General features: G+C 42.7%; 1 protein-coding gene across 1 annotated transcript in view; it reads left to right on the top strand.

Moving 5' to 3' along the window:
• The window catches only part of LOC124798751 (venom dipeptidyl peptidase 4-like), a 329107-nt gene that overhangs the window by 59823 nt on the left and 243586 nt on the right, over positions 1-25698 (top strand). Inside the window, exon 5 of the mRNA XM_047262278.1 lies at positions 20811-20863. Within this exon, the coding sequence (XP_047118234.1) occupies positions 20811-20863 (53 nt within the window). The remainder of the gene's footprint in view (positions 1-20810; positions 20864-25698) is intronic.

The raw sequence follows: 25698 nt of genomic DNA, 5'->3' as shown, positions 1-25698 counted from the left end.
CTCACCGTTATAGGTAACACTGACTCAAAGGAAGGCCTCGGCGCTTGTTCGTGACGTCATGTCAGCTAGGCACGGCGAACGCCAGGTCTGTTGCAGGCATACTCATAATGGTGGTGTCTCCCTCCCTGACACAGGAAAATGTGTAGCTATTGGCGGTAGTTGACCAACACACATTGTTCTAAGAGATTTCTGCAATCAATTAATTGTGCAATTCATTACACTTCTAAACAAATAGTGTACTCCTGAACTTAAATTTCCACCGGTTTTGAGGACTGACATTCAAAAACAGCTTCATGGTCCAGCAGCAACAGAATTCGTGCTTCTTTACCTTATTTGTAAATCTGAGGAAGTTATGTTTGTACTGGGTTACTTTTACAAGAAACTGTGAACATATTGGTGCTCTTCTTTAGGTTTCTTGGTTGACTATGGGGTGAGGAGCACTGAATGTTAATGAAATATCTTGCGATTGTACACGTCGGGGGAGGGGGTGGGGGACAGAAGAAGAGGCAAAAGAGCGATACTTGTTTTATCAAATAAATTTTTTTTTGTCTTATAAAGTTTCTCCTTTCAGTTACAAGAGGGGAATATTTATCTTTCCTAATGTGCATGTTTAAAAAAGTTTAAGCTCATTAGTATTTTCGATGTATGAAGCTATTTTGTTTCCTGTTTGGAATTCCTTTCGTTGAATGACTGGAAACAGTTGGACATTTACACACGTAAATTAGTTCACATTTCCAGTGACGATGTCAAACGAAAATAAATAAATAAAAGAAACGAGTTAATTGTAAGGGGTTGGGGTAAGTTTTGATAACAAAATGGATCAAGTAAATATAGTTACTTGAATGTAAAATTTCCAAAGCTTGCAAAGGGGCAAAGCATCTTCTCATATTGATCTAAGTTTGTTTCGACAGGATTCAGTAATACAGAACTATGATTTTCATTTGTAGCTTTACGATAGTAAGAAAATCTTTCATTTAAATAAAACTGCAGAATCCAAAACAATACCAAACATTTTGTCCAGAAATAAGAGATTTATAGTGATAAGCACGCCCAGGCGTTTCTGCCTGCAACAGACCTGGCGTTCGCCGTGCCTAGCTGACGTGACGTCACCAACAAGCGCCGAGGCCTTCCTCTGAGTCAATGTTGTTATCGGCCGCTGGGGCGCGTGAGTGCAGACAGTTGACGTCACATTACGTGAGCGAGTTTGGCAGCTGCCGAATTGGCACGAGCCGGCCGAGCTGGCCGCTATTTGCGCATTCACATCACGTAGCGGCTGTCTTCTGTTGTTGTGCGTGTCTTCAGCTGTTCCCGGCATTAAATCGAACATGAGCGGAAGCGAAGCCACGTCTATAAGCGGACTTTCTACAATGTAAGCAGTCAGGAAAGAAACTCTTTCGATAGACTAGCTCATGGAACGCACGTTCTACTGAATAGCTAGGGAATAAGAAAAAGTAGTTGTAAATGGGAAAAATTTAAGGTGAACACTTTTAGGTTTACTAAATGTATATAAAATATATCTTACAAACTACAGACATGATAAAACTGGATTAGTCGATTCAGTTCTATACTTATCATTTTTTAGCTTTATCTTTTTTGTTCTGACAGCTAATTATAGGAAAATTGTTTTCTTTAAATATACGAGCCCATGAATCTTAGTTGTGTTGATGTTTTCAATTAGTTGGGCTAGATGCATATTAAACTCACCGGGCAAAAAATTAGTGACCCCTAGAGAAATCGTTACAAGCATTATCAGAATATCCCTATTAAAACATTCTTCTGCAAAGTATATTTTTGAATATTATGTATGGACGATTATCCTCCTTTTTACTTTCTGGAGCCATATTTTGGTTCTTTGTTCATTTTTCGGGAAACTAAAACAGAAAAATCCAATAATGTGGGGAATTATCTCACATGTAAGTATATTTTTACCTTCATGCTGCCCACGCATGTCCACCGCTACTTCGCATATCTCTGCGTTTGCACTGCAGAGAACAGAGCGCCCGCACTGAAATACTCATTTTTGAATTCTCGTATTCGTACTTGATATATAATTGTGCAGTGAATTGTATCATAATATTTTTATCGTCTTAAAATATGTCTTCCGCATGTAATGAAATATAAGTAAATATAGATGTAAAAATTAAACAAATAATCAAACATGCTAGTTTTACGAAGATTCTACACCAATCAATTTGCTCACACAAGTGTCCACCACTTTTTTACGTTTTTATTTTTATTCCAGATTGTTGGAATTATAAGAGCTGGGCTTTACTGTTATGTATCGAAGATATACCAAAATAAACTCTATCCATACAAATATTTTACCATAAGATGAGATTGTTCTTCCTTTTTAAAGGTTTCGAGTAGCAGTTGATTATTACCAGTTGTATTCCATGATTCTGACGGAACGTCGTTTCTATTAGGTAAAAAGTAACTCAGAATGTACACTTATTTTAAGTGAAATGAAATTAAATGATTTAACATTATGCTGTAATATCGTACATGAGTGGTAATATTAATTATATTGTTATTGCTACATTAATTTTACGAGTTCTGTGAAGATGCTCGTGACTAAAGTGGATCAAATTTATATGACAAAAGAAATACTATAGAAAGCTTATGTGAACTACTAGAAATTTACAGCCTTACTTTAATTAGAATGCTGCAATTATATTGCAAGTTTTAGCTCTCGATACTGCATTTAATTGCTCATTATAGATATTATTTTCCAGATCATCCTTTTGTTTTAATGGTAATGTTCCGTAACTAGACAGTATTTCAACGAAAGGACCGAAGCAAATGTAACAACTGTTATCAGGTTTTCTCATTCGATATTGTCCATTCAGAAGTTTTACTGCGTAAACGGCACGTTGTTGTCTATGATTCCTTGCTTGAAACTGAATCAAAGCTCATATACAATCAGTTCCACAAGAAAGTGTACGCCGTTATCTGTGTGAAATAAAAGACACTATTTTAAATATATGTTTACATGAAAACACATGTTATTGCTAGTTGTACAATTACCTAATAGTAAATCCAATCGCCGTCATTATCGATTATACCTTGGCACCTTTTTGGTATGCTTTTCACGAGATTTTCTGCAATTCGCTCGGTAACGATCTCCATATCGTCCTGATTTTATATAACAGCTGATATATTGGCTTTCATTCGGACTTCATCTTATTATCCGAGCAAACATTTACTATCGGATTTGCATCCGGAGACATTGGATGCCAATCCATCGTGGACACCCCATTGAGTCGTCCACGCTATATAGAGACGGCTGCGATGTCTCCTCTTGAAGCACCCAGTTTGCCGAGCCAAATAGCTTCTTAAAGGATCTCAGAAGGCATTTTTGATAAATACTGCACATATTTCAGCGTTAGCCCTTTCTCCAGTAAATCATCCGCGTTTCCAATCTCTAAATATCTTTTGACCCACATCGCAACGAATGTCTTTGATTTTCTAAGGAGCTTTGCCGCAGCTCCATGTGAAAGCTTTTGGCCCCTTTGGATGATTTACAAAGAACACTGCCTCGTGACGCTCCAGATATTTTGCACTCGTTTTAAACTGCAACCGAAAAAAAAATTCACGTCTCACACTGTTTATCTGCACAGTATGCAAAATCGCACGGATTACAGATTCGAGACTATTACGAGAGATATCGCTGCGGACGTTACATTTAAAATTATGGCGTACACTTTGTTGTGGAACTGACTGTATAATCAGAAATTTTTTGAGTCAGCAGCGTTTGCACTGATCTGATGCTGCCCACTACCTTTTCCCATATGACGGTAATCTCTTCATTCCTTAGTAACTGCCTTCCCAAACATCCTCCATAGTTTGTTTTATGTATTCTGTTCTTTCTCTGCCCCGGTATCTTCCCCTGCGCTGCTCCCTCACGCGCCAAGTTAACTGGTGATGGATGCCATAGCAGACGTCCCACGAACTTTTTGTCTTTTTCTGGTGAGTGTCTTCCAAAACTTCCGTGCTCCACTTTCGATTTAGTTATTGTTGTTTCGGACTTGATCTGTACACTTCTTAGCATTCTTCGATAGGTCCACATTACAGTTCATTCTTCACTAGATTCCTAAGGTCCACACTTCACTTCCATAAACTGTAGTAATCCAGATACACTAGGTGATCAAAAGTATCCGGACATCCCCGTGCACTGGGGAACTGACAACTAGACGACACTACAGGCGGACTCGTCAGTATAGAAGGAGGCGGGGTGTACGGTGTTGTCAGTGGCGTAGCAGTAACAGCACATGGGTCGTCCGGGTGAGCTCGCTGACTTCATGCGTGAACTAGTCACTGGATGTCATGTGCATAACAAATCCATCATTTCGATTCTTTTAAAGCTGCCAAAATTGACTGATGTGAAGTCGAAAAGCAGGGGAACGACCACAGCTAAATCAAAGCCAAGCGCACCTCATGTAGGCGAGAGTGTTGTACCTGTGTATGTGAGGATAATTGATCATTTTGTATCACACGATTTACTATCAAATGTACAGTTCGGCTTTAGAAGTCGCTTAACAACTGAAAGTGCTATATTCTCTTTTCTCTATGAGGTACCGCATGGGTTAAACAAAAGTTTTCCAACGTTAGTCATATTTTTTGATTCAACTGAGGTGTTTGATTGTGTTGATCACAAAATATTGCTCCAGAATCCGGACCATTACGGAATACGGGGAGTTGATCACAACTGGTTCACCTATTACTTTAGCAACAGACGGCAAAAGGTCATTATTCACAATGTTGAGAATGGCTGTGATGTGGGGTCTGAATGGAGTACGGTCAAGTGGGGGGTGACCCAGCGATCAGTGTTGGGGCCACTCCTGTTTTTTTATTTATATGAATGATATGCCCTCTAGTATTACAGGTAACTGTAAAATATTTCTGTTTGCTGATGACACTACCTTGGTAGTAAAGGATGTTGTGTGCAACATTGGCTCGGTTTAGAATAGTTCAGTTCATAAGTTCATGGCTTGTAGAAAATAAACTAACGCTAAATTACAGTAAGACTCAGTTTGTACAGTTTCTAATAGACAATTCAACAAAACCTGACGTTTTAATTTCACAGAATAGGCATATGATTAGTGAAACTGAACAGTTCAAATTTCTAGGTGTTCAGACAGATAGTAAACTGTCGTGGAAAGCCCACGTTCAGGATTTTGTTCAAAGACTTAATGCTGCCATTTTTACTATTCGAACGGTATCTGAAGTAAGTGATCCTTCGACACGAAAATTAGTCTGCTTATTTTCATTCGCTTATGTGGTATGGTATTATATTTTGGGGTAACTCTTCCCATTCTAAAAGGATATTTTTGGCTCAGAAACGGGCGGTTCGGGCAATAAGTGGTGTAAGTTCACGAACCTCTTCTCGACCCCTGTTCAGGAGTCTGCGTATTTTCACGTTGGTCTCTCAATAGATATATTCCTTACGATCATTCCTTGTTAACAATATTATCTTATTCCCAAGAATAAGCAGCTTTCACTCAGTTAACAATCGGCAGAAATTAAACCTACATTTGGATCGGACTTCCTCAACTCTTATGCAGAAAGTTGTGCAGTATACTGCTGCATTCATCTTCAGTAAGGTACACTCGAATTCAAAAATCTTTGTAGTAATCCAAGAGCTTTCAAATCGAAACTGAAGAGTTTCCTCATGGGTCACTCCTATTCGGTCGAGGAGTTCCTTGAAAAATTAAGCTGATTCTTGTTGTGTGGTTGATTGCGTTTACTTATAGCTTGACTCTTTTCGGGTTCATAAACATTTTATTTTATCTATTAATACTATTATGTTGTAATTTCATGTACTGACACATTCCATGACCTTGGAGATTTGCTCCTCGTTTGGTCCTGCGAACTTGACGTGTAAATTAATAAATAACTCTTTTGAAGCTTTTGCATCTACAGTAGAAGTTTAACATGTATTCTTATTCTATTTTGAAGTAATGTCTTTCATTTTAAGTGTGCTGCAGTCTTTTTGTGAAACTAGAAAATTTTGTCTGGAAACGTAGGGTTTTTCCATTTCTGAAGAACTGTTCCAATACGTGGTTAGGTATCTAGGAATAATTATTTTATCTGTTGTGTACGACTTTATACACAATGGTAAGGACAGGCGGGCTACAAAGTGATGTCACAACTGTCGTCGTAGGAAAGCTTAATAGGAGCAGAAACGATTAGCGAACAAGTTAACAGAAGTTTTATTGAATTTTAATTTCTCCAGAGTACGAAGACTCATTATAAATAATGCAGCAAGAAATAAGTCCAACTGTTACAACAGCAACAACTAACCGCTTTTTCGCAATAAAGAACAGCGGTAATTGTTTATTTCCTATTGTACTTCGACGAAACGTGAGTAATTCATAGTCATACCAACAGTGTTTGTCGGTATTTTGCTTGATTGTTTAAAGTACTCCAGGAATTCTGTTGAATGACGAGCTGCGTTAGCGTAATGGTTAAGGTGTTTGGCTGTTAAGTAAAAGATTTTGAGTTCAAATCTTGTTTGATACTTAGTTTTTTCTTTATTCAAAAACAATATCGAAGTGTCTTACTTCATGAATTTTATTCGTTTGACTGTAATTTTTTGAAATTTCTAGTGGCAACTAAAATCGACCATACGGAAAGTATACGCTGTGGATTTTTACCTCTGCAAACTCTTCAAAATTTCGTGCAATGGTTTACTACATTTAATGCTGCACAATAACTGCGTTGAACATCGAAACAAAATAAAGTCATTTATGGGGGGAAAGGTATCAGTCAAGAAGATGTGTAAAAATTAAATATTTGGGCCAAATAGTTTTTGTGAAATCGAATGATAAGTGTGTTAAAGCAGTCGGAACACCATGTGTCTGCACAGGCGAGCAGTGCAGTGACAAAATCGCGCACAGTGCGGAATGCGGGGAGCACGTCTCTGAAGCAGCGAAAGGGCTAATGCGGCCGTGGTGGCTTTACTCTATAAACTGCACGCTCCACCCTAAACGTAAGTTTGCGAACTATACTATACTACAGCGCTGCTTCTCTTGGCGCGTGCAACTGGCAACGCAGCAATCTCCCGCGTCTGGGCGGGCATGCGCGAGCCACTAAGATAAAAGAATTGAACTAACCATCTTATATTGCAGCGACAGAGGGCGCACGTAGTGCAGAGCTGCTAGAGGCGTGGCTCAGTGGGTACGCACCACTGGGTCCGTCAGATCCTGCACGAGCACTGTCGACATCATACGGAAACCTGCAGTTCCATTGCTAAATGTGACTTCCACGGGATGGCATCGATATGTGACATCACACCATTCACATTTAAAAGTGTTGCAATGGAGAAGATCTTGCTAACACTGCATTTAATAGCCTGTTTATTACATTACTACTCTGCTACACACCAATAATCAGTAAGTGAAGTCAAAATAAGAAGACGTATTAGCAGAAACCAGTTACAAGTTAAAAACCATTTGAAAATGTAGTTATTGGTGGCTAACAAAAATTTGGTTTTTCGAGACGGGTAGATGTTGAGACATCACAGAGACTCAGCTAATTTGCGAATATCAAGTGCTCCACGGTAAAACGACATTCCGTTTCAAGGTATAGAATGGTGCACAAGTGATGGAGTATGGCTTAACCATCACCAAGTTTCGCAGGAGAGCTTCTGTAAAGTTTGGAAGGTAGGAGACGAAGTACTGGCAGAAGTGAAGCTGTGAGGACGGGGCGTGAGTCGTGCTTGGGTAGCTCAGTTGGTAGAGCACTTGCTCGCGAAAGGCAAAGGTCCCGAGTTCGAGGTTCGGTCCTGCACACAGTTTTAATCTGCCAGGAAGTTTCATATCTGCACACACTCCGCTGCAGAGTGAAAATCTCATTCTGGAAACTTCCCCCAGGCTGTGGCTAAGCCATGTCTCCGCAATATCCTTTCTTTCAGGAGTGCTAGTTCTGCAAGTTTCGCAGGAGAGCTTCTGTAAAGTTTGGAAGGTAGGAGACGAAGTACTGGCAGAAGTGAAGCTGTGAGGACGGGGCGTGAGTCCTGCTTGGGTAGCTCAGTTGGTAGAGCACTTGCTCGCGAAAGGCAAAGGTCCCCGAGTTCGAGGTTCGGTCCTGCACACAGTTTTAATCTGCCAGGAAGTTTCATATCAGCACACACTCCGCTGCAGAGTGAAAATCTCATTCTGGAAACTTCCCCCAGGCTGTGGCTAAGCCATGTCTCCGCAATATCCTTTCTTTCAGGAGTGCTAGTTCTGCAAGTTTCGCAGGAGAGCTTCTGTAAAGTTTGGAAGGTAGGAGACGAGGTACTGGCAGAAGTGAAGCTGTGAGGACGCGGCGTGAGTCGTGCTTGGGTAGCTCAGTTGGTAGAGCACTTGCCCGCGAAAGGCAAAGGTCCCGAGTTCGAGTCTCGGTCCTGCACACAGTTTTAATCTGCCAGGAAGTTTCATATCAGCGCACACTCCGCTGCAGAGAGAAAATCTCATTCTGGAAACATCCCCATGTTATGTAACCCTTTTTAAAGATATATTGAATTTTACTCACCATAAAATTGTGTAACCGAAGAATGAACAATATCTTCAAAACATCTTTAATGTAAAGAGTTATTCTAAATGATGGACCCATTTTCAAAAATTCCTTTGTATTCAAGTACAAATCCAAACTGAACAAGCTTTTTACCGATGAAAGCGGGAAGTTTCAAAGTTTTTGGCGGGCGGCAGCGGGCGGGCGGTGATAGTTTTAGAAGCGGCCGGTAGAGTTCACGTGGCAATAGGGCCGTCATTCCGTTTCACTGTCAGTTGTGAGCGAGATGGCGACTGTGGAGCACAAGGTTTTCTGCGTTCTTGAGTTCGCGAAAAGTGAGTCGCAAATTGCAGTGCAGCGGACATTTCGTACCAAATTCGGTATTCAACCACCAACTCGCAAAAGCATTAGCCGTTAGATTAAGCAATTTAAATGGGCTAGGAAAATCACAGGCCGACCGCGGTTGTCAAAGGATGATGTCCGACGGATTCGAGAAAGTTTTTTGCATAATCCCAGCAAGTCCACCAATAGAGCTATTTCAGAACTTGGAATACACCAACCAACTGTATGCAAAGTTCTGAGATGGCGTTTGCTGTACAAGGCCTACCTATTACAACTTGTACAGGCTCTCAACCCCAATGGCAAAGAGAACTGTCTCGCATTTTGTGATTACGTGCTAGCAAGGAAGGAGGATGATGCATTTCCACAACGTGTAATTTTTAGCGACGTTCCACCCTAGTGGAAAAGTCATCAGACACAAAGTTCGCATGTGGGGTTTGGGAAACCTACATTCGCCGTTGCAAGACAAAAGAGACTCCTGAAGATCAAGAAGTTCTGTGCTGTATCCTGTGTGGAAAGAACTGTGACGGGAATCATGTACCTGGATATGTTGGAACAATGGCTGTTCCCTCAAGTTATGGAAGATCCCCAGGACTTCATTTTCGAACAGGATGGAGCTCCGCTCCATTGGCAGCGTGATGTACGAAGCTTTTTGAATGACTCCTTTCCTCAGCATTGGATTTGTTGCAGGGGACTTGAGCACCTGGTTCTGCACTTCCGGCCACCGACATCTCCTGATCTCACACCCTGCGACTATTTCGTATGGGGTTATGTGAAGGAAGCTGTTTACGTCCCGCCTCTACCAACCACTCTGAACCATCTGCAAAACCGGATCACCTCTGGCGTGTATTCGGGAACAGCAGATACACCTTATCGTGTGTGGGACGAGTTTGGTCACCGCATCAATGTTTGCCGTGCAGCCAACAGTGGCCACGTTGAACATTTATAACATTTATCACGTTTCTAATTATTAAATAATTGTTAAAACTAATTAATTACAAATTATTAACTTAATTGATATCAAATATTATGAAAAACAACTTTGAAACTCCCTCTTTTCATTGGTATAAAGCTTGTTCATTTTCGATTTGTACTTGACTGACTAAATACTAAGTTTTGAAAATGGGTCCATCATTTAGAATAACCCTGTATTATAAGGCACTTAAATGAGCACATAAATGGAGACCTCGTAATATTTATAAACGCTGCGAAAAACACACCCTCTGAACCTCATGTCTCACAATAACAAAAACACTAGGAAGTGCTGGAAACTGCTTGCGGCAGTCTCTAGTGCGCAGTCTTTTATGTGACTGTGAAATCCGTCACTAGACTGAAATACCGACCAAGAAATATGTGTCCTTAGGTACACTATCCTCCAAGTACCACACTTTCCCCCACAGACGGACGATAAGCATTGCACAGAATAGTTGCAAAAAATCGCCTGAAACCAGCGGAAGGAATCCCTCGTGATTTCCAAAGTTCTGATAGTCCAGCTAGGGCAATGGCAGTGCATAAGGAGACGAAAAGGAGACGAAAAGAATGGAGTACAGTGTTCGAGCAGCTCTGAATGAGGCGCACATTTCTGTAGTCATAGCTAAGCGATACTTCAGGTGGTGAAAAAGTGCGACGCCATTGGATGACCGGAAACGTGCGATTTTCAATGATAAATCACACTGCACCCTGTGGCAACCCGATTCAAGAGTTGGTGGTGTTACGGTATGGGGGTTGCCTTTTGTGGCTAGGCTGTGGTCTTCTTAGTCCACTTATGGAAACGATAAATGCAGAAGGACATTTTACAGCACTTCGTTCTTCCTTCAGTAGAAGAATAGCTCGGAAACTATGATTGTATCAGCTTGACAATGCTCCCTATCATGAAGCAGCATTAGTGAGGCAATGGCTTGTTAACCACAGAAACTCCGTCCAAACAGGTCTTGGAAGGCCCAACGGTACCGACCGGCCGCCGTGTAATCCTCACCTACATGCCTCACTGGATGCGGATATGGAGGGGCATGTAGTCAGAACACAGCTCTCCCAGCCGTACATCAGTTTACGAGACCAGAGCCGCTACTTCTCAATCAAGTAGCTCCTCAGTTTGCCTCACAAGGACTGAGTGCACCCCGCTTGCCTACAGCCATCCAAGTGCTAGCTCAGCCCGACATCGCTTAACTGACGGGAAGCGGTGTTACAACTACGGTAAGCCGTTGGCCTTGTGAGTCATAACATTCCTGAAATAAACTGACCTACCGAGAGTCTAGACAGATCGAAACCCAGTTAAAATGTCGCCTTCGCTTCCAGCGTCCAACATTACTGACTTCTCTGGTTTCGGCTGTCGAGGAAGAATGGCGTGCCGTTCCTCCACAGACATTCAGACACCTAATTGAAAGTGACCCCTCCAGAGTTCAAACCGTCATAAAGGCGAAGGCTAGTCACAATGCTACACTCCGTTCATCATAAGAATTAACTTCATGTAAGCAGTGCACTATGTATTCTTCCGAGTTTGCTGGCCCGCATCCCGTGGTCGTGCGGTAGTGTTCTCGCTTTCCACGCCCGGGTTCCCGGGTTCGATTCCCGGCGGGCTCAGGGATTTTCTCTGCCTCGTGATGGCTGGGTGTAGTGTGATGTCCTTAGGTTAGTTAGGTTTAAGTAGTTCTAAGTTCTAGGGGACTGATGACCATAGATGTTAAGTCCCATAGTGCTCAGAGCCATTTGAACGAGTTTGCTGGAGCCTCATTGGATTTCGTTTAACCTGGAGCAGAAGCCAATCTTTCAAATAACTTCCGGGAATTCAGCCAGGTAACACTTTCAGCGACCGCCGATATTTCTGCGGGAGAACACCCCGCCATTTTCAAGGCAAACTGCAACGGACAGGTGGCGTACATGCAAATTTAAAACCTCGGTTCTCGGACTGAAGCAGGAAAGATAACACAAACACTGAACACTAGTGCCACCAAGTCAGAGCTATCGATAGTGAGAGTATGAATTCGCAGGTGAGGTAGCATTGACTCTGTCCCTCTGTTTTTTGATAATGGAGAGAGCCGGATTCCAAACAGAGTTTAAACAGAAACCTCCATCCCTGTTAGCGAGGTTGCTCGCTAATTTAATCTCAACTGCCTCCCTAATAACACTGTCCCAATAGCTGGACGTGCATGCCAATATCTCGGTGTTATTATATAACATGGGGTTACCAGTATCCAAGCAATGTTCGGCAATAGCAGACCTATTTGGTTGCTGTAATCGTGTGTGCCGTTTGTGCTCAGTACATCGGTCCTCCACGGTCCTGATAGTTTGACCAATATATGCCATGCCGCATCTACAAGGAATACGATATACACCCGCCTTACGCAGTGCAAGATCATCCTTAACGGAACTCAAAAGTGCTCTAATTTTAGATGGAGGTCGGAAAACATATTTCACATCGTATTTCCGTAAAATACGACCGATCTTGTTGGACGTGTTTCCTACGTAAGGCAAAAAGGCAGTAGACTTAGGTGTTGACTCAGAATTATCATCAATCACCCGATGTACAACTGGTCGATAGCGCAACGCACGTTCAATCTGTCTATCACTATAACCATTTTGACGAAATGTAACTTCAAGGTGGGACAGCTCAGCTGGCAAAGTCTCAGCGTCAGAAACGACATGTGCCCTGTGTACCAAGGTACGAAGTACCCCTTCACGCTGAGCCGGATGGTGACAACTATTAGCTTGTAAGTACAAGTCGGTGTGAGTACGTTTCCTGTAGACTGCATGTCCCAATGATCCATAATCCTTCCTCTTAACCAACACGTCAAGAAAGGGAAGGCAACCATCCTCTTCCACCTCCATCGTAAAACGAATGTTCGGGTGGATCGAGTTCAGATGTTCTACAAATACATTCAAATTCTCCCTACCATGAGGCCAAACAACGAACGTATCATCAACGTATCTAAAGAAACAGGCGGGTTTCAAAGGCGCCGACTCCATTGCACGTTCCTCGAAGTCTTCCATAAACAAATTTGCGATCACAGGAGACAACGGACTACCCATCGCAACTCCATCTGTCTGCGCGTAATACTGGTCATTAAATAAAAAGTAAGTGGATGTCAACACATGCCGAAAGAGATTAGTTAATTCAGCACCAAACCTGGCCTCAATTAGCCGCAACGAATCAAACAGAGGAACACGAGTGAAGAGAGAGACCACATCGAAACTCACTAAAATATCACAGTTTTTCAAACTCAGTCCCTCCAAACGACGTAAAAAATCAGCTGAGTTCGTGATATGATGTTCACACCGACCTACTTGTGGACTCAACAGAGAAGCAAGATGCTTGGCTACACGATATGTCGGAGCGCCGATGTTACTCACTATAGGACGGAAAGGAACCCCTTCCTTGTGAACCTTCGGAAGGCCATATAACCTAGGGGGAACAGCACTATAGGTGTTAAGACTCTTGATAATGTCCTGCGACAAACCATTTTTCTTAAGGAGGCTGTTGGTCTTTCTCTCAGCGCTTTTTGTGGGGTCAGCATCGATTCTGCGATACGCTGAATCAGATAGTAAACGTTGCATCTTTTGTACATAATCATGTTTATTTAAAACAACGGTGGCATTGCCCTTGTCCGCAGGTAAAATAACAATACTAGGATCAACTTTGAGAGAGCGCAAAGCAGCCCTCCCTGCTGCTGTTACATTACTCTTGGGTGGACGAGCCCTAGTCAAAACACGGCATGCCTCCCTCCTAACCTCCTCTGCAGCGTCAGATCTGCTATTGCTGAACATTGCTTGGATACTGGTCACCCCATGTTATATAATAACACCGAGATATTGGCATGCACGTCCAGCTATTGGGACAGTTTTATTAGGGAGGCAGTTGAGATTAAATTAGCGAGCAACCTCGCTAACAGGGATGGAGGTTTCAGTTTAAACTCTGTTTGGAATCCGGCTCTCTCTCTTGTCAAAAAACAGACGGACAGAGTCAATGCTACCTCACCTGCGAATTCATAGTCTCACTATCGATAGCTCTGACTTGGTGGCACTAGTGTTCAGTGTGTGTGTTATCATTCCTGCTTCGGTCCGAGAACCGAGGTTTTAAATTTGCATGTACGTCGCTTGTCCGTTGCAGTTTGCCTTGAAAATGGTGGGGTGTTCTCCCGCCGAAATATCGGCGGTCGCTGAAAGTGTTACCTGGCTGAATTCCCGGAAGTTATTTGAAAGTTGTATACGCCAGGAGAAACTCAGGTCTCACAGAAGCCAATCGGTTTCGAATACAGTCAAGTACGATAATGAGGATACGTTTCATCCTGTGCGTTACGCATACATCGACTCAGCGATGATAGGGGACATTAGCTTTACCTGCGCATTTAACTTGGAAAGCTCTGGTCATCCACCGGTCCAACTATCCTGTATTGATGTGAACAGCTGTAGTAAAGACGTAAGAAGAGACGAGCAGAGAACAAAACAGCCTCGAATGTCATTTAATTTTTTAACAGAAGGAAATAACGGTAAAACTCAGGCGATACGCTTCTTAGGTGATCTGAAGGAAAGCACGCTCTCAATCTTAGCTAACATAGTACTGTAATTAAAAGCGAGAGTGATGAAAATTCGTGACTAAGAAGGGTAATTTTTCTACATGAGCCATGTACGACAAAAAAGCGCACTGCAGGGATTTCACCATGTAGTTAAATATTCAAGCGACTGAAGGTATTACAGTCAGTCGTCTGGTATTCTTTGAACTTCTTCCATTTCGGACTCCGAGGAAGTCTGTACGTTTCAATACTACTACGCTGATAACGAGGCGATCAACAACAGAACCCCAAGTCACCAAAAAGTGCACAAACAGAACCCCAAGTCACCAAAAAGTGCCCATTTCCCCCTCCTCCTCTTTTATGACGTGCTGTTCTGCATTTCGCAATCGTTCGCCAGTGGCGCGTCACAAAGCTTCGTGCATTAGTTCCAATAAGTTTGGTAGCTTGTTATTTCTCGCGACAAAACCCTTAACTTGGCTCCAGATCAATTCTATTGTGTTCAGATAGCCAACTGGAAAAATTCAGCATTTTTACAGTGTGCTCGACGCCATGAAAATTGTTTTCAGAGCTTCTAAGACGCTTATCACTCTGGCTCGTGACAGACCTCATCTGTCCTATAAAACAATGGCATATTCAAACAAAGAGTATTTGATTTCTCATTTTTCTCCAAAAAATTCAGTTATGTACCGTTTCTTAACTTCATAATCTGTAATAGTCTTTCATAATACATCGATAATTAAGAATGTGTATTTGCAATGAAAACCAGAATTCTGGCCGTGATATGTAATCAGAAACCGGAAGCCGTGCGTTTATCCTGAAAAATGATGGTTAAGTATGAATTAATTACCACTGTGGTGTACGTACTGTAAGACCTTCAATACACACACCATCACATTATTTGACTTGTCGCTCTAACGAAGTAGGCAAGTGTCGGCAATATGTCTCGTGGTCTTATTGTGGCGTGTTTATCTTCTGCCGTTAGGTCAGACAATAGAAATGCCACTTGCACGCTTAGAGTAGCAGATTGATGGGGACCAATTTTAAACAGAACTTGATTAATTTTCGCACACGTTTATTAAAATAATAACAAGCATAAAAATTACTTAACTTGGTTCTGGATGCTATTTACAATTGACAATCTGAAGTTCCTTTGGTCTTGGTACGTTAATCTTATTGTCACATATATCTCTGATAATTGACAAAAGTGTCTATACATTTATCTTCATGGCTATGTACAGGAATATGGTAATCTTATTACGCGCAGACTGAAACTTGACTATGTACTGGTACAGACAAATGTAGAACTCGTACAGACTGGTACAGACTAATGCAGACTGGTACAGACTGGTGCAGACAAATGCATACTAACTAATCGGAGGTCTGTACACTCGTTATGACACCTCGCGCATTCATATATCACTGCGCGAGTGTGATCCGTGAGGAGAAAAGGTTCTACGTGAACAGCAATCTCTTTGTCTGCGTTACATATTAATACGCGGATCAGCGGATGCAGTATTTGGTCCGTCTCTATGGCAGCGCCATCTCGTAGTGCGGAGATGGTCGAGCGCTACGCCTGTGCTGTTGTGCTTAGCGGGGCGCTCTCTAGTGGGAAAGTTGTGGTCGCGCTGACTACGCGGAACTATGTACACAACAACCACATATCGATAAATTTCATGCTGAAATGGTTTAGTTATTCAAACGGAACAAAAAAATTCGTTCATCACACGGAGTTTCGAATTACCGCCCGCCAGCCTATATAATTACAAAACAACGACGCTACCGAATGCGCCAATATTACATGGAAAAATCCGTTCCTTATTTTTGTAACATCATCTTTCGCAACAAGCGTCAAAGTTCATTTTTCTCTGCAATATTTTGAGAAACATTAAGAACAACATGTTTCTAGCCATTAACAGTGTTCCACGAGCGTGTTTCACTATGAAGCACGGGCCATTGTCATCCATTTTCGCGGTACGTATGAACAGTGAGACAAACAGAGCACAAGTATCGCTTTAAAAGACTGTAACTGTATACGATATTTAAAATAAAAATTATGTACCTAAAATATGATGAAGAAAAACGTTGATGGCTGTTGATACATCATTTACAGTTACATTGTCTTAAAATATCTAATACGTGAGTTGGACCCACTTCCAAGTGCGGAACAACAACAGCGTACGAGAGCTTCGACTGCTGACCAATCGTCGCATTTGTGTTTGTTTGCAACAGGTTTGTTCTTATGATGACCAGAGTGTACTAATGTACACTAACAGCTGACCAGATCATTTTGACTAAATAGTGTACACTTTCAGGAATTTCTTCCACGTTTCCATATCAATATCTGATACCAGGAGAGCTATTTCATTGGAGAAGGCTTTCTTCACTTGTTACGCTCTACCTGTACGCCAGATTTTTCCTTATTCTGGTCATCGTGTGATACACTGTGTGATCAAAAGTATCCGGACACCACTAGAAACATATAGGTGCATTGTGCTGCCACCTGCTACCAGGGACTTCATATCAGCGACCTCAGTAGTCATTAGACATCGTGAGAGGGCAGAATGGGGCGCTCAGTGCAACCCATGGACTTCGAACATGGACAGGTGATAGGGTGTCACTTGTGTCATACGACTGTACACGGGATTTCCACTCTCCTAAACATCCCTAGGTCCACTGTTTCCAATGTGACAGTGAAGCGGAAACGTGAAGGGACACGTACACCACAAAAGCGTACAGGCCGACCTCGTTTGTTGACTGACGGAGACCGCCGACAGTTGAAGAGGGTCGTAATGTGTAATAGGCAGACATCTATTCAAACCATCACACAGGAATTCCAAACTGCATCAGGATCCACTGCAAGTACTATGACAGTTAGGTGGCAGATGAGAAAACTTGGATTTCATGATCGAGCGGCTGCTCATAAGCCACACGTCACGCTGGTAAATGCCAAACTATGCCTCGCTTGGTGTAAGGAGCGTAAATATTGGACGACTGATCAATGAAAAAACGTTGTGTAGAGTGACGAATAACAACTATAAATCATTAACATTATCCTCTCTACAATACGATAATATTTTAACAAAAACTGCTATCCCATACATGCGTTCACAATATTTGTGATACATAGCTTTGCGCATATTAGTGCAGACATATTGTACAAGCAGTTTGGCTTGATCCCATCGACCGCTAGGTATCGACTAAATGCGCTTCTCCAAAATGATTCGAATATAGTTTATTGGCACGGATGTCTAAAGGGAGCACTCAACTTCCTCACATCAAGCCCTCTGTTTGAGGCTAACAAAGGCCTCTTGCATCATGAGCAACTTGAAACTACTCTTCCAATTGGGAAACGAGTAGGGGAATGTTTTCTTGATACAATGAAGTTATTTAAAATCCTCTACTCTTGTAAAATTGCAAGCTGTAATTTTTCAAGTGGGACTGCAGCAAACTCTCACCTCCAAAAGTGCCATTTGAGAACTCTCTGTACCTTGAACTACTAGGACTATTTTTTTCCATCCTCTGATTGGTCGCGAAATTAAAATGACAAAGGAAATCCAGTGAAGCTTTGTGTATACGTGTTGCGCAGTGTCTCTAGTAGTCCGTCTATAGCGTCACATCGCACTTTTCAGTTCTAAGTGCAAAGCGGGCACGTAAAGATGCCTAGAACAATAGTGTCTCCTGCCAAGTGTGATGTGCCTGTTGGGAGATTTCGCCTGATTTCACGCAGCCCACATAACGTAACTGTCGTGCGTTTCCTCCTTCACAATTCTCAAACGCATATCGCAGGTGTAACGAAGACGTTCCTGCAACGTTTTCGAAGTAAAGTGTTCGATTACTCACCACAGAGCCCACACTTGTCTCCCTCTGATTTTCATCCCTTGGTTCACATGAACCGCTGGCTATGCAAATAGCATTTCATCACAGACAGCGAGCTGCAGACGGGCGTAAGGAATTGGCGGAAATCACAGGTTGCTTCCTTCTATGTCGAGGGTATTGAAAGTAGCACAACATTACAACAAATATCAAAGTTTGATTTTCACTGTGGTTTCCATTTGGCGACCAATCGAATGTTGAAAAAAAAAATAGCCATCGTGTTATAACTGGAAACATGAAAACTGCTACAACATTATTTCTTTGTGTAATAAACAAGGTGCTGAAATAATTAGTCTATCACGTAAGTCAGAAGGGTTTGACAATCCGTAATGTGTTACTAGTAATCTCTTGCAATTCAACACTGTACTTAGTAACTTCTAAACTTATTGACAGCTTAATAACTTGGAATATACGTAAAATCATGAAACAGGAGTCTGATTCCTTACTCAAACACATATGCTATCAAAATTTTAGGTTTGTAGCTTTCGTATTTTAGCGGAACTAAAATTATGAAACAAAACTCAACTTTCCTGTAAACTTCTAATTGTACTGGTTTCAGTCTTAGGATATTTTACTTTTGTATACAATACTGGCCATTAAAATTGCTTCACCACGAAGATGACGTGCTACAGACGCGAAATTTAACCGACAGGAAGAAGAAGCTGTGATATGCAAATGGTTAGCTTTTCAGAGCATTCACACAAGGTTAGCGCCGGTGGCGACACCTACAATGTGCTGACATGAGGAAAGTTTCCAACCGATTTCTCATACGAAAACAGCAGTTGACCGGCGTTGCTTGGTGAAACGTTATTGTGATGCCTCGTGTAAGGAGCAGAAATGCGTACCATCACGTTTCCGACTTTGATAAAGGTTGGATTGTAGCCTATCGCGATTGCGGTTTATCGTATCGCAACATTGCTGCTCGCATTAGTCGAGATCCAATGACTGTTAGCAGAATATGGAAACGGTGGGTCACGAGGATAATACAGAACGCCGTGCTGGATCCCAATGGCCTCGTATCACTAGCGGTCGAGATGACAGGCATCTTATCCGCATGGCTGTAACGGATCATGCAGCCACGTCTCGATCCCTGAGTCAACAGATGGGGACGTTTGCAAGACAAGAACCATGTGCACGAACAGTTCGACGACGTTTGCAGCAGCATGGACTATCATATCAGCTCGGAGACCATGGCTGCGGTTACCCTTGACGCTGCATCACAAACGGAAGCGCCTGCGATGGTGTACTCAACGACAAACCTGGGTGCACCAATGGCAAAACGCCATTTTTTGCCGATGAATCCAGGTTCTGTTTACAGCATCATGATGGTCGCATCCATGTTTGGCGACATCGCGGTGAACGCACATTGGAAGCGTGTATTCGTCATCGCCATACTAGCGTATCACCTGGCGTCATTGTATGGGGTGCCATTGGTTACAGGTCTCGGTCACCATTTGTTCGCATTGACGGCACTTCGAACAGTGGACGTTACATTTCAGATGTGTTACGACCCGTAGCTCTACCCTTCATTCGATCCCTGCGAAACCGTACATTTCAGCAGGATAATGCACGACCGCATGTTGCAGGTTCTGTACGAGCCTTTTTGGATACAGAAAATGTTCGACTGCTGCCCTGACCAGCACATTCTCCAGATCTCTCCCCAATTGAAAACGTCTGGTCAATGGTGGCCGAGCAACTGGCTTGTCACAATACGCCAGTCACTGCTCTTCATGAACTGTGGTATCGTGTTGAAGCTGCATGGGCAGTTGTACCTGTACACTCCATCCAAGCTCTGTTTGACTCAATGCCCAGGCGTATCAAGGTCGTTATTACGGCCAGAGGTTATTGTTATGGGTACTGATTTCTCAGGATCTATGCACCAAAATTGCGTGAAGATGTAATCACATGTCATTTCTAGTATAATTTGTCCATCTGCATTTCTTGTTGGTGTAGCAATTTTAATGGCCAGTTGTGTATATCTGATCATATTACACTAATTTTGATATATGTTAAGAAACAATCATTTTAATGACGGGGTACTGCTTAATAGCGAACTGCCATGCCTACTGCATTCCCACGCAGGCTCCAACGAACGGGAATGGTTGAGATACCCGCTCTCTCTCAGTGCATGAATCACTGTACTGCTTACGCTTTACAAGCACACTTGCTTCCACACGTGTAATTATCCCAATTCTAACGTTAAGCTGATCGTTATTTCCCTTTCAAGTCTTTATCACCGTCGACTTCACTTTGTTTGTTAGTATATACAAACTAGTAGGTTTCTTGTGGTATTCATACAATTTCGTGGTCACCAAAGTCACTATATTCAACGGTAAACGGTGTACTGTCAAGAAAAATTATGAAGACTACAGCGTGATTGTCATGATCCAGTGAGGTCGTCAAGCTAAAGGTTTCTACAAGAAAGCGAAATCTCCTGCGTTCAAAATGCCAAAAGTCGTCACAATCATAGAAAACGGCTTTCAGAATACCTCTTTAGTAACCATTTTCTGAAACTGATTGTTTTTTCGTTTCACTATCCGTAAATGTTCTGTTATTTTAATCATTGCCTTAGTTGATTCTGAACTCTTTTTCTTTCAGGTTTTTCGACATGGGGCAAGCGCACGCTATATGGTGTACAGAATCGATGATGAGTAAGTTATATTTATGGAGAATTGTTTTTAAAAATACTGGTATCCTCTTATGTACATCGTCGTTTGTCTCCCGCTGAAGAATCTTGCAAGAGTTGCAAGTTCAAAATTGTTACCGTTCTCTCGAGTTACGAGTAATGCCGCGATTCATTGAACTCTGTCTCGAAACACAGAACACCAGAGTACAAATAGTCCGGTTGTCAGTAGCAGTCCTTCGCAGACATTATCCACTCCTAGCTAGGACACAGCCAGGGCAATCCACTAGAAAGTACATAGCCCCTTCAATAAGCAGGCAACAAACACCAGCGCTGTGTGTAAGTCGTCGTATATGTGAACTGGTCACTAATTAGCACAAGTTTGGCAGTAAACGCAAACGAATGCCGGATACGCTTCTTCTTATTTACTCGCCATTCACATTCCCTCTGTTGCACACAGGCTGGCGTTGAGCATGTTACCGCTATTCAGATTACGAAGTGTCTGGTGGGAAGGTATAAGTTAACTTCTGCTCCGAAATATTCTACAGTGCAAAACTAATCTTCTGCTACACTACTATGAAACGCAACGGAAGATTTTGATGCAGATGACTGCTTTGGGGCCCTAGCAGTGAAAAATATAGTAGACACAATGTATTACACTCCAAAAGAAATCCTATTATTTCCCACGTAAATGACCAAAATTAATAAATGTAGATGGAATGGTATCCTCTGAAATACGAGGTGACATTCAGATGAACAGACATCGTCCGAACAGGCCGTGAGGGCCTAACGGTACCGACCGTCTGCCATGTCATACTCAGTCCTTAGGCGTCATCAGATGCGGATACGGAGGGTCATGTGGTCAGCACACAGCTCTCCCAGCTATTGTCAGTTTTCGTGACAGGTGCCGCTACTGATGAATCAAGTAGCTCCCCAGCTGGGCTCACGAGGGCTGATTACACCCTGCTGGCCAACAGCACTCGCCACACCTGGCAGTGACCCATCCCCAAGCCCGACAGCGCTTAAATTCGGTGATCTGACGGAAACGGGTGTTACCACTGCAGCTAGGCCGTTGGCGACATTCAAGATAACGAAAGATTTATTACACAAAGACAGAGTGACATCGTACATAAACAGAAATAAATAGTTCAAGCACATACTTAATGAAATAAAGTACGTACTACTGATGTATGGTTGACCAAGTTCAGTAGTGTGGAATACTTCTTCAATAAAATTCTTCAGGGTATCAGACCGCATCGTCATAATTTAAAATGCGCCAACGTTTCGGCCAGCGTTGCAGCTAGCCTTCATCAGGGCCTTACGTTAACTGCTAAATGAACACACTTGGTTCCTTAAATAGCTGCACGAGAAAACCGTGTCGTTACTTGATTGGCTGTAAAAGGAGGAGGAGGAGGGGTGAAAGGTATGCTTTATTGGTGTTTCCTTTATTATCTGTCATTGGCTGAAATAGCTGTTTTCTATTGGTCTTTATATTAATCCACCCCATTGGAGGAGACGGACGAATAGCGAACAGGTGATGGCTGTGACGTCACACTGTTTCCATGCTGTCCAGAAGCCGGCTGCTGCGTGCCATCGCGACCACTACTGCGGCTCTCCGCGTGTCTGCATGGGCCGCCACGGCTCTGCCGCCGCTCCGTAGCCCTGCTATTGCAGGCAGCCAAGACCTCGGAAGCTTGTACCCGTCCTCTCTATTCATGTTGGCGGGTCTTTTGGCTATTTCTATCGCCTCTCTAATCTTTCTTTTGAAAGTGAGAGGCTGTTTTGCCAGGACGCGGGCTTCTTGAAAAAATATTGGTTTCCCGCACTCGTCTCGGTGTTCCGCCACTGTTGACTTAGTGTGTTGTTTCAGGCGGATATATCTTTCATGTTCCGAGAGCCTTGTGCTAATCGGACGTCCCGTCTCACCTATGTAGACTAATCCATACGCACAACCAATTTCATACACGCCAGCTGTGTGTAGTTTGTCAACTGCATCCTTGGTAGAACCGAGCATGTCTGATATTTTGTTTCTGCAACGCTGGCCGAAACGTTGGCGCATTTTAAATTATGACGATGCGGTCTGATACCCTGAAGAATTTTATTGAAGAAGACAACGGCCGCGGAAGCCTACGCTTACATAGTGTGGAATAGTTTACTATGCCTCCTACTTTCAATATGGATACCGCTGTCTGACTGAAAATACTTCGGTTGACAGTGATTGTGAACTACAAAGTTGCAAGCTTCCACGGTATGCATGCACTGACCAGCGACTGCTGCTGTTTGAAAGAGCTCTCTGTGGACAGTAGGGATTCACCGTAAAGTTTATAATGCGCTGGAGCTGCAAAGTGCTCACCATGCACCTGCAGGAGCCTGCAGCGCCGCTCCCAGCGCCCCTACGACTCGAACGATGGGTCTCCGCCTCTTGTCCCAGGGTCTGCGACCGCGTTCCCAGATCAAACCTGAAACCATGACCTAATGCGAATCCATGCTCTCGTCTAAACATACCGTCCAGGTCCGACTCGCCGTGAGGCCAGTCACTTCACTATCATTTCCAAAAACAACGTGGAGTACTCTCGAAAAACTAGAACTACCAACCGAAATGAGGCAGCACTTCTTTAGGCATGTCACATAATTCTCCTCTCTCAGAACAGCTTCCCTACGGATGACAGGCAGATTCCTGTCCTCTGATCCTATAGCTTTCCAAGATAGAGGACAGATGCCCTCTGATATGTTCTCCAACGTCAACGATGGATTCCCAGTCAAGACATTGGTTCTCTGCTCTCATGGGGAACCACTTGCGATTGGTGCCTACGTGACATCTAAAGCTCGCAACTGCTGTCCTGGCAACAGTGTGTTGGGTGTCATACCGCACTGGTCCGTTTTTAGCCATCCGATCTGAACTGTTGTCATCACCTTTATAAATATGGCTCTCGCAGGAAGGTCCATGGAAAAACATTGGCTGTATACTTGCTGAATCTGAAGAACGCACTCTCCTGGACAGGGATCAGTTATAATGCCGCCAGTCCGTCGCGATTTGGGTAAAGAAGTTGTAAAGGACACTGCTGCAAGTATCTGGGACAATGTACTGTGGGCCACTACGAACACGTCTCAGCGTGAGGGGATCCTCCTGCTGTTCTGACCCTGTCCGCCACTCTCTGCCTAAACTCAGAAACCAAGTCTCCCAGACCTGTCCAATATCACTTCGTCTGCGCCCCTCCTTGTTCTTTGAACTGACCAGTAACGTGGCCTCTCCGCCGTCTTTGGGTGGTGAGCTTCCCATCGACCAGCTTGAGCCATAACTGTCAAACAAAGCATTCTACCAATCGGAAATCCAGTCCCGTCACCTCAAATTACTCCATGCAGTTAAATAGCAATGAACTCAGTACCCAGCCACTGTCAACCCCCATAAGTGCCATATTGGTCACAGTTCTCTCCTAACTAGATACATGTATTCTAATTGTACTCGTCTGCTTGAACTGAATAATTATTAAAGTAAAAGAGAGGTGAGCCCAAAGGAATTGCTGTCTTTCAATATTTTGGTTTGTAGCTAAAAAGGATGGAAAAAACAGTGACGATATCCATCATGTGATTTAGATGATACGCCCTTTTCAAGTAAATGATGACAGTGGTGCTGGTGGCAGTGGTGGAGGTTCTTGGAACCGGAAATTTGGATGAGAAAGGTATTGAAGAGGGTGTTATATGAAACCAAATTATGAGATGTATATAGGAGATGGAATTGGTAGTTGGGATACAAAAATTAGCAAAGGATAGGATTTCAGTTAGCAATAACCAGTTTAGATTGGAACAGATGGGAAAGTCACAGTTGTCAGGAATGGTAGATTTCAATTTTTGCGAGAGGGAGGATGTACACTGTTTGGGAACGAAACACTGGTGATGCACGCTGGTATTGGTATCATGTCAGGCAAAGGTTCTTGTGATTTGGCAGGTGTGGAACAGTCGAAGGTATTATAGCTGTTTGGAGATTTGAGGAAACTTTACAAACTAATGCAAGATAAGGATGGGAGAAGCTGGTTCAGATGTTGAAAGCAAGGAAGAGACCATTGAAGGATTTGGAGAGGTCACTGCTATATTTGTATTCGTGTAGTTTACGGCCTTGATTGACTAATGCTGATGGGATTTATATTTTAAGTTGGGCTTATTAGTATATTGAGTCTATTGTGGGTTTTCTTTTAGATGACTAGTAGGTTGGGCTTGCAAAATTAAACTGGTCTGCAAAACTTAGCCGGCCGCGGTGGTCTAGCGGTTCTAGGAGTGCAGTCCGGAACCGCGCGACTGCTGCGGTCACAGGTTCGAATCCTGCCTCTGGCATGGATGTGTGTGATGTCCTTAGGTTAGTTAGGTTTAAGTAGTTCTAAGTTCTAGGGGACTGATGGCCACAGATGTTAAGTCCCATAGTGCTCAGAGCCATTTGAACCATTTTTTTGCAAAACTTAAGGACGAAAATAACTTTTGCTTGATGTGTTACAGCCAAATAACAAGTTGATTAAATTTGGACCATACGCAGAGAGAACTGCTGTAGTATAGTACTAGGCTTACCGTATTTTTGTGGGTACAACCCAGGGAATATGACCATATTTTTTGTGTCTACCCCAGGATATATTTTTGAAATTACGTGTACTGAAACGTAAATCCTTTATTTACTGTAATTGTAAAAAATATGATATCAGGGCTCAAAATTTTTTCTTTAATTCTTGATGAACTGTTATTTGACTAATAGCAAATCATTTTGTTTAAAATGTGGTACAAGTCCCAACAGGATTGTACAGGCAAAGTGCGTGGAGACTCGGAAGTCCCAAAAGTATCACACAGCTAGGATTCTTGCTTCTGGTGATACTTATAAAA

This window comes from Schistocerca piceifrons, chromosome 5 (genome assembly GCF_021461385.2).
Source record: "Schistocerca piceifrons isolate TAMUIC-IGC-003096 chromosome 5, iqSchPice1.1, whole genome shotgun sequence".
Lineage (NCBI taxonomy): Eukaryota > Metazoa > Arthropoda > Insecta > Orthoptera > Acrididae > Schistocerca > Schistocerca piceifrons.
Note: the sequence above shows the minus strand (reverse complement) of the source record. Positions and strands in the feature narration are given on the sequence as shown.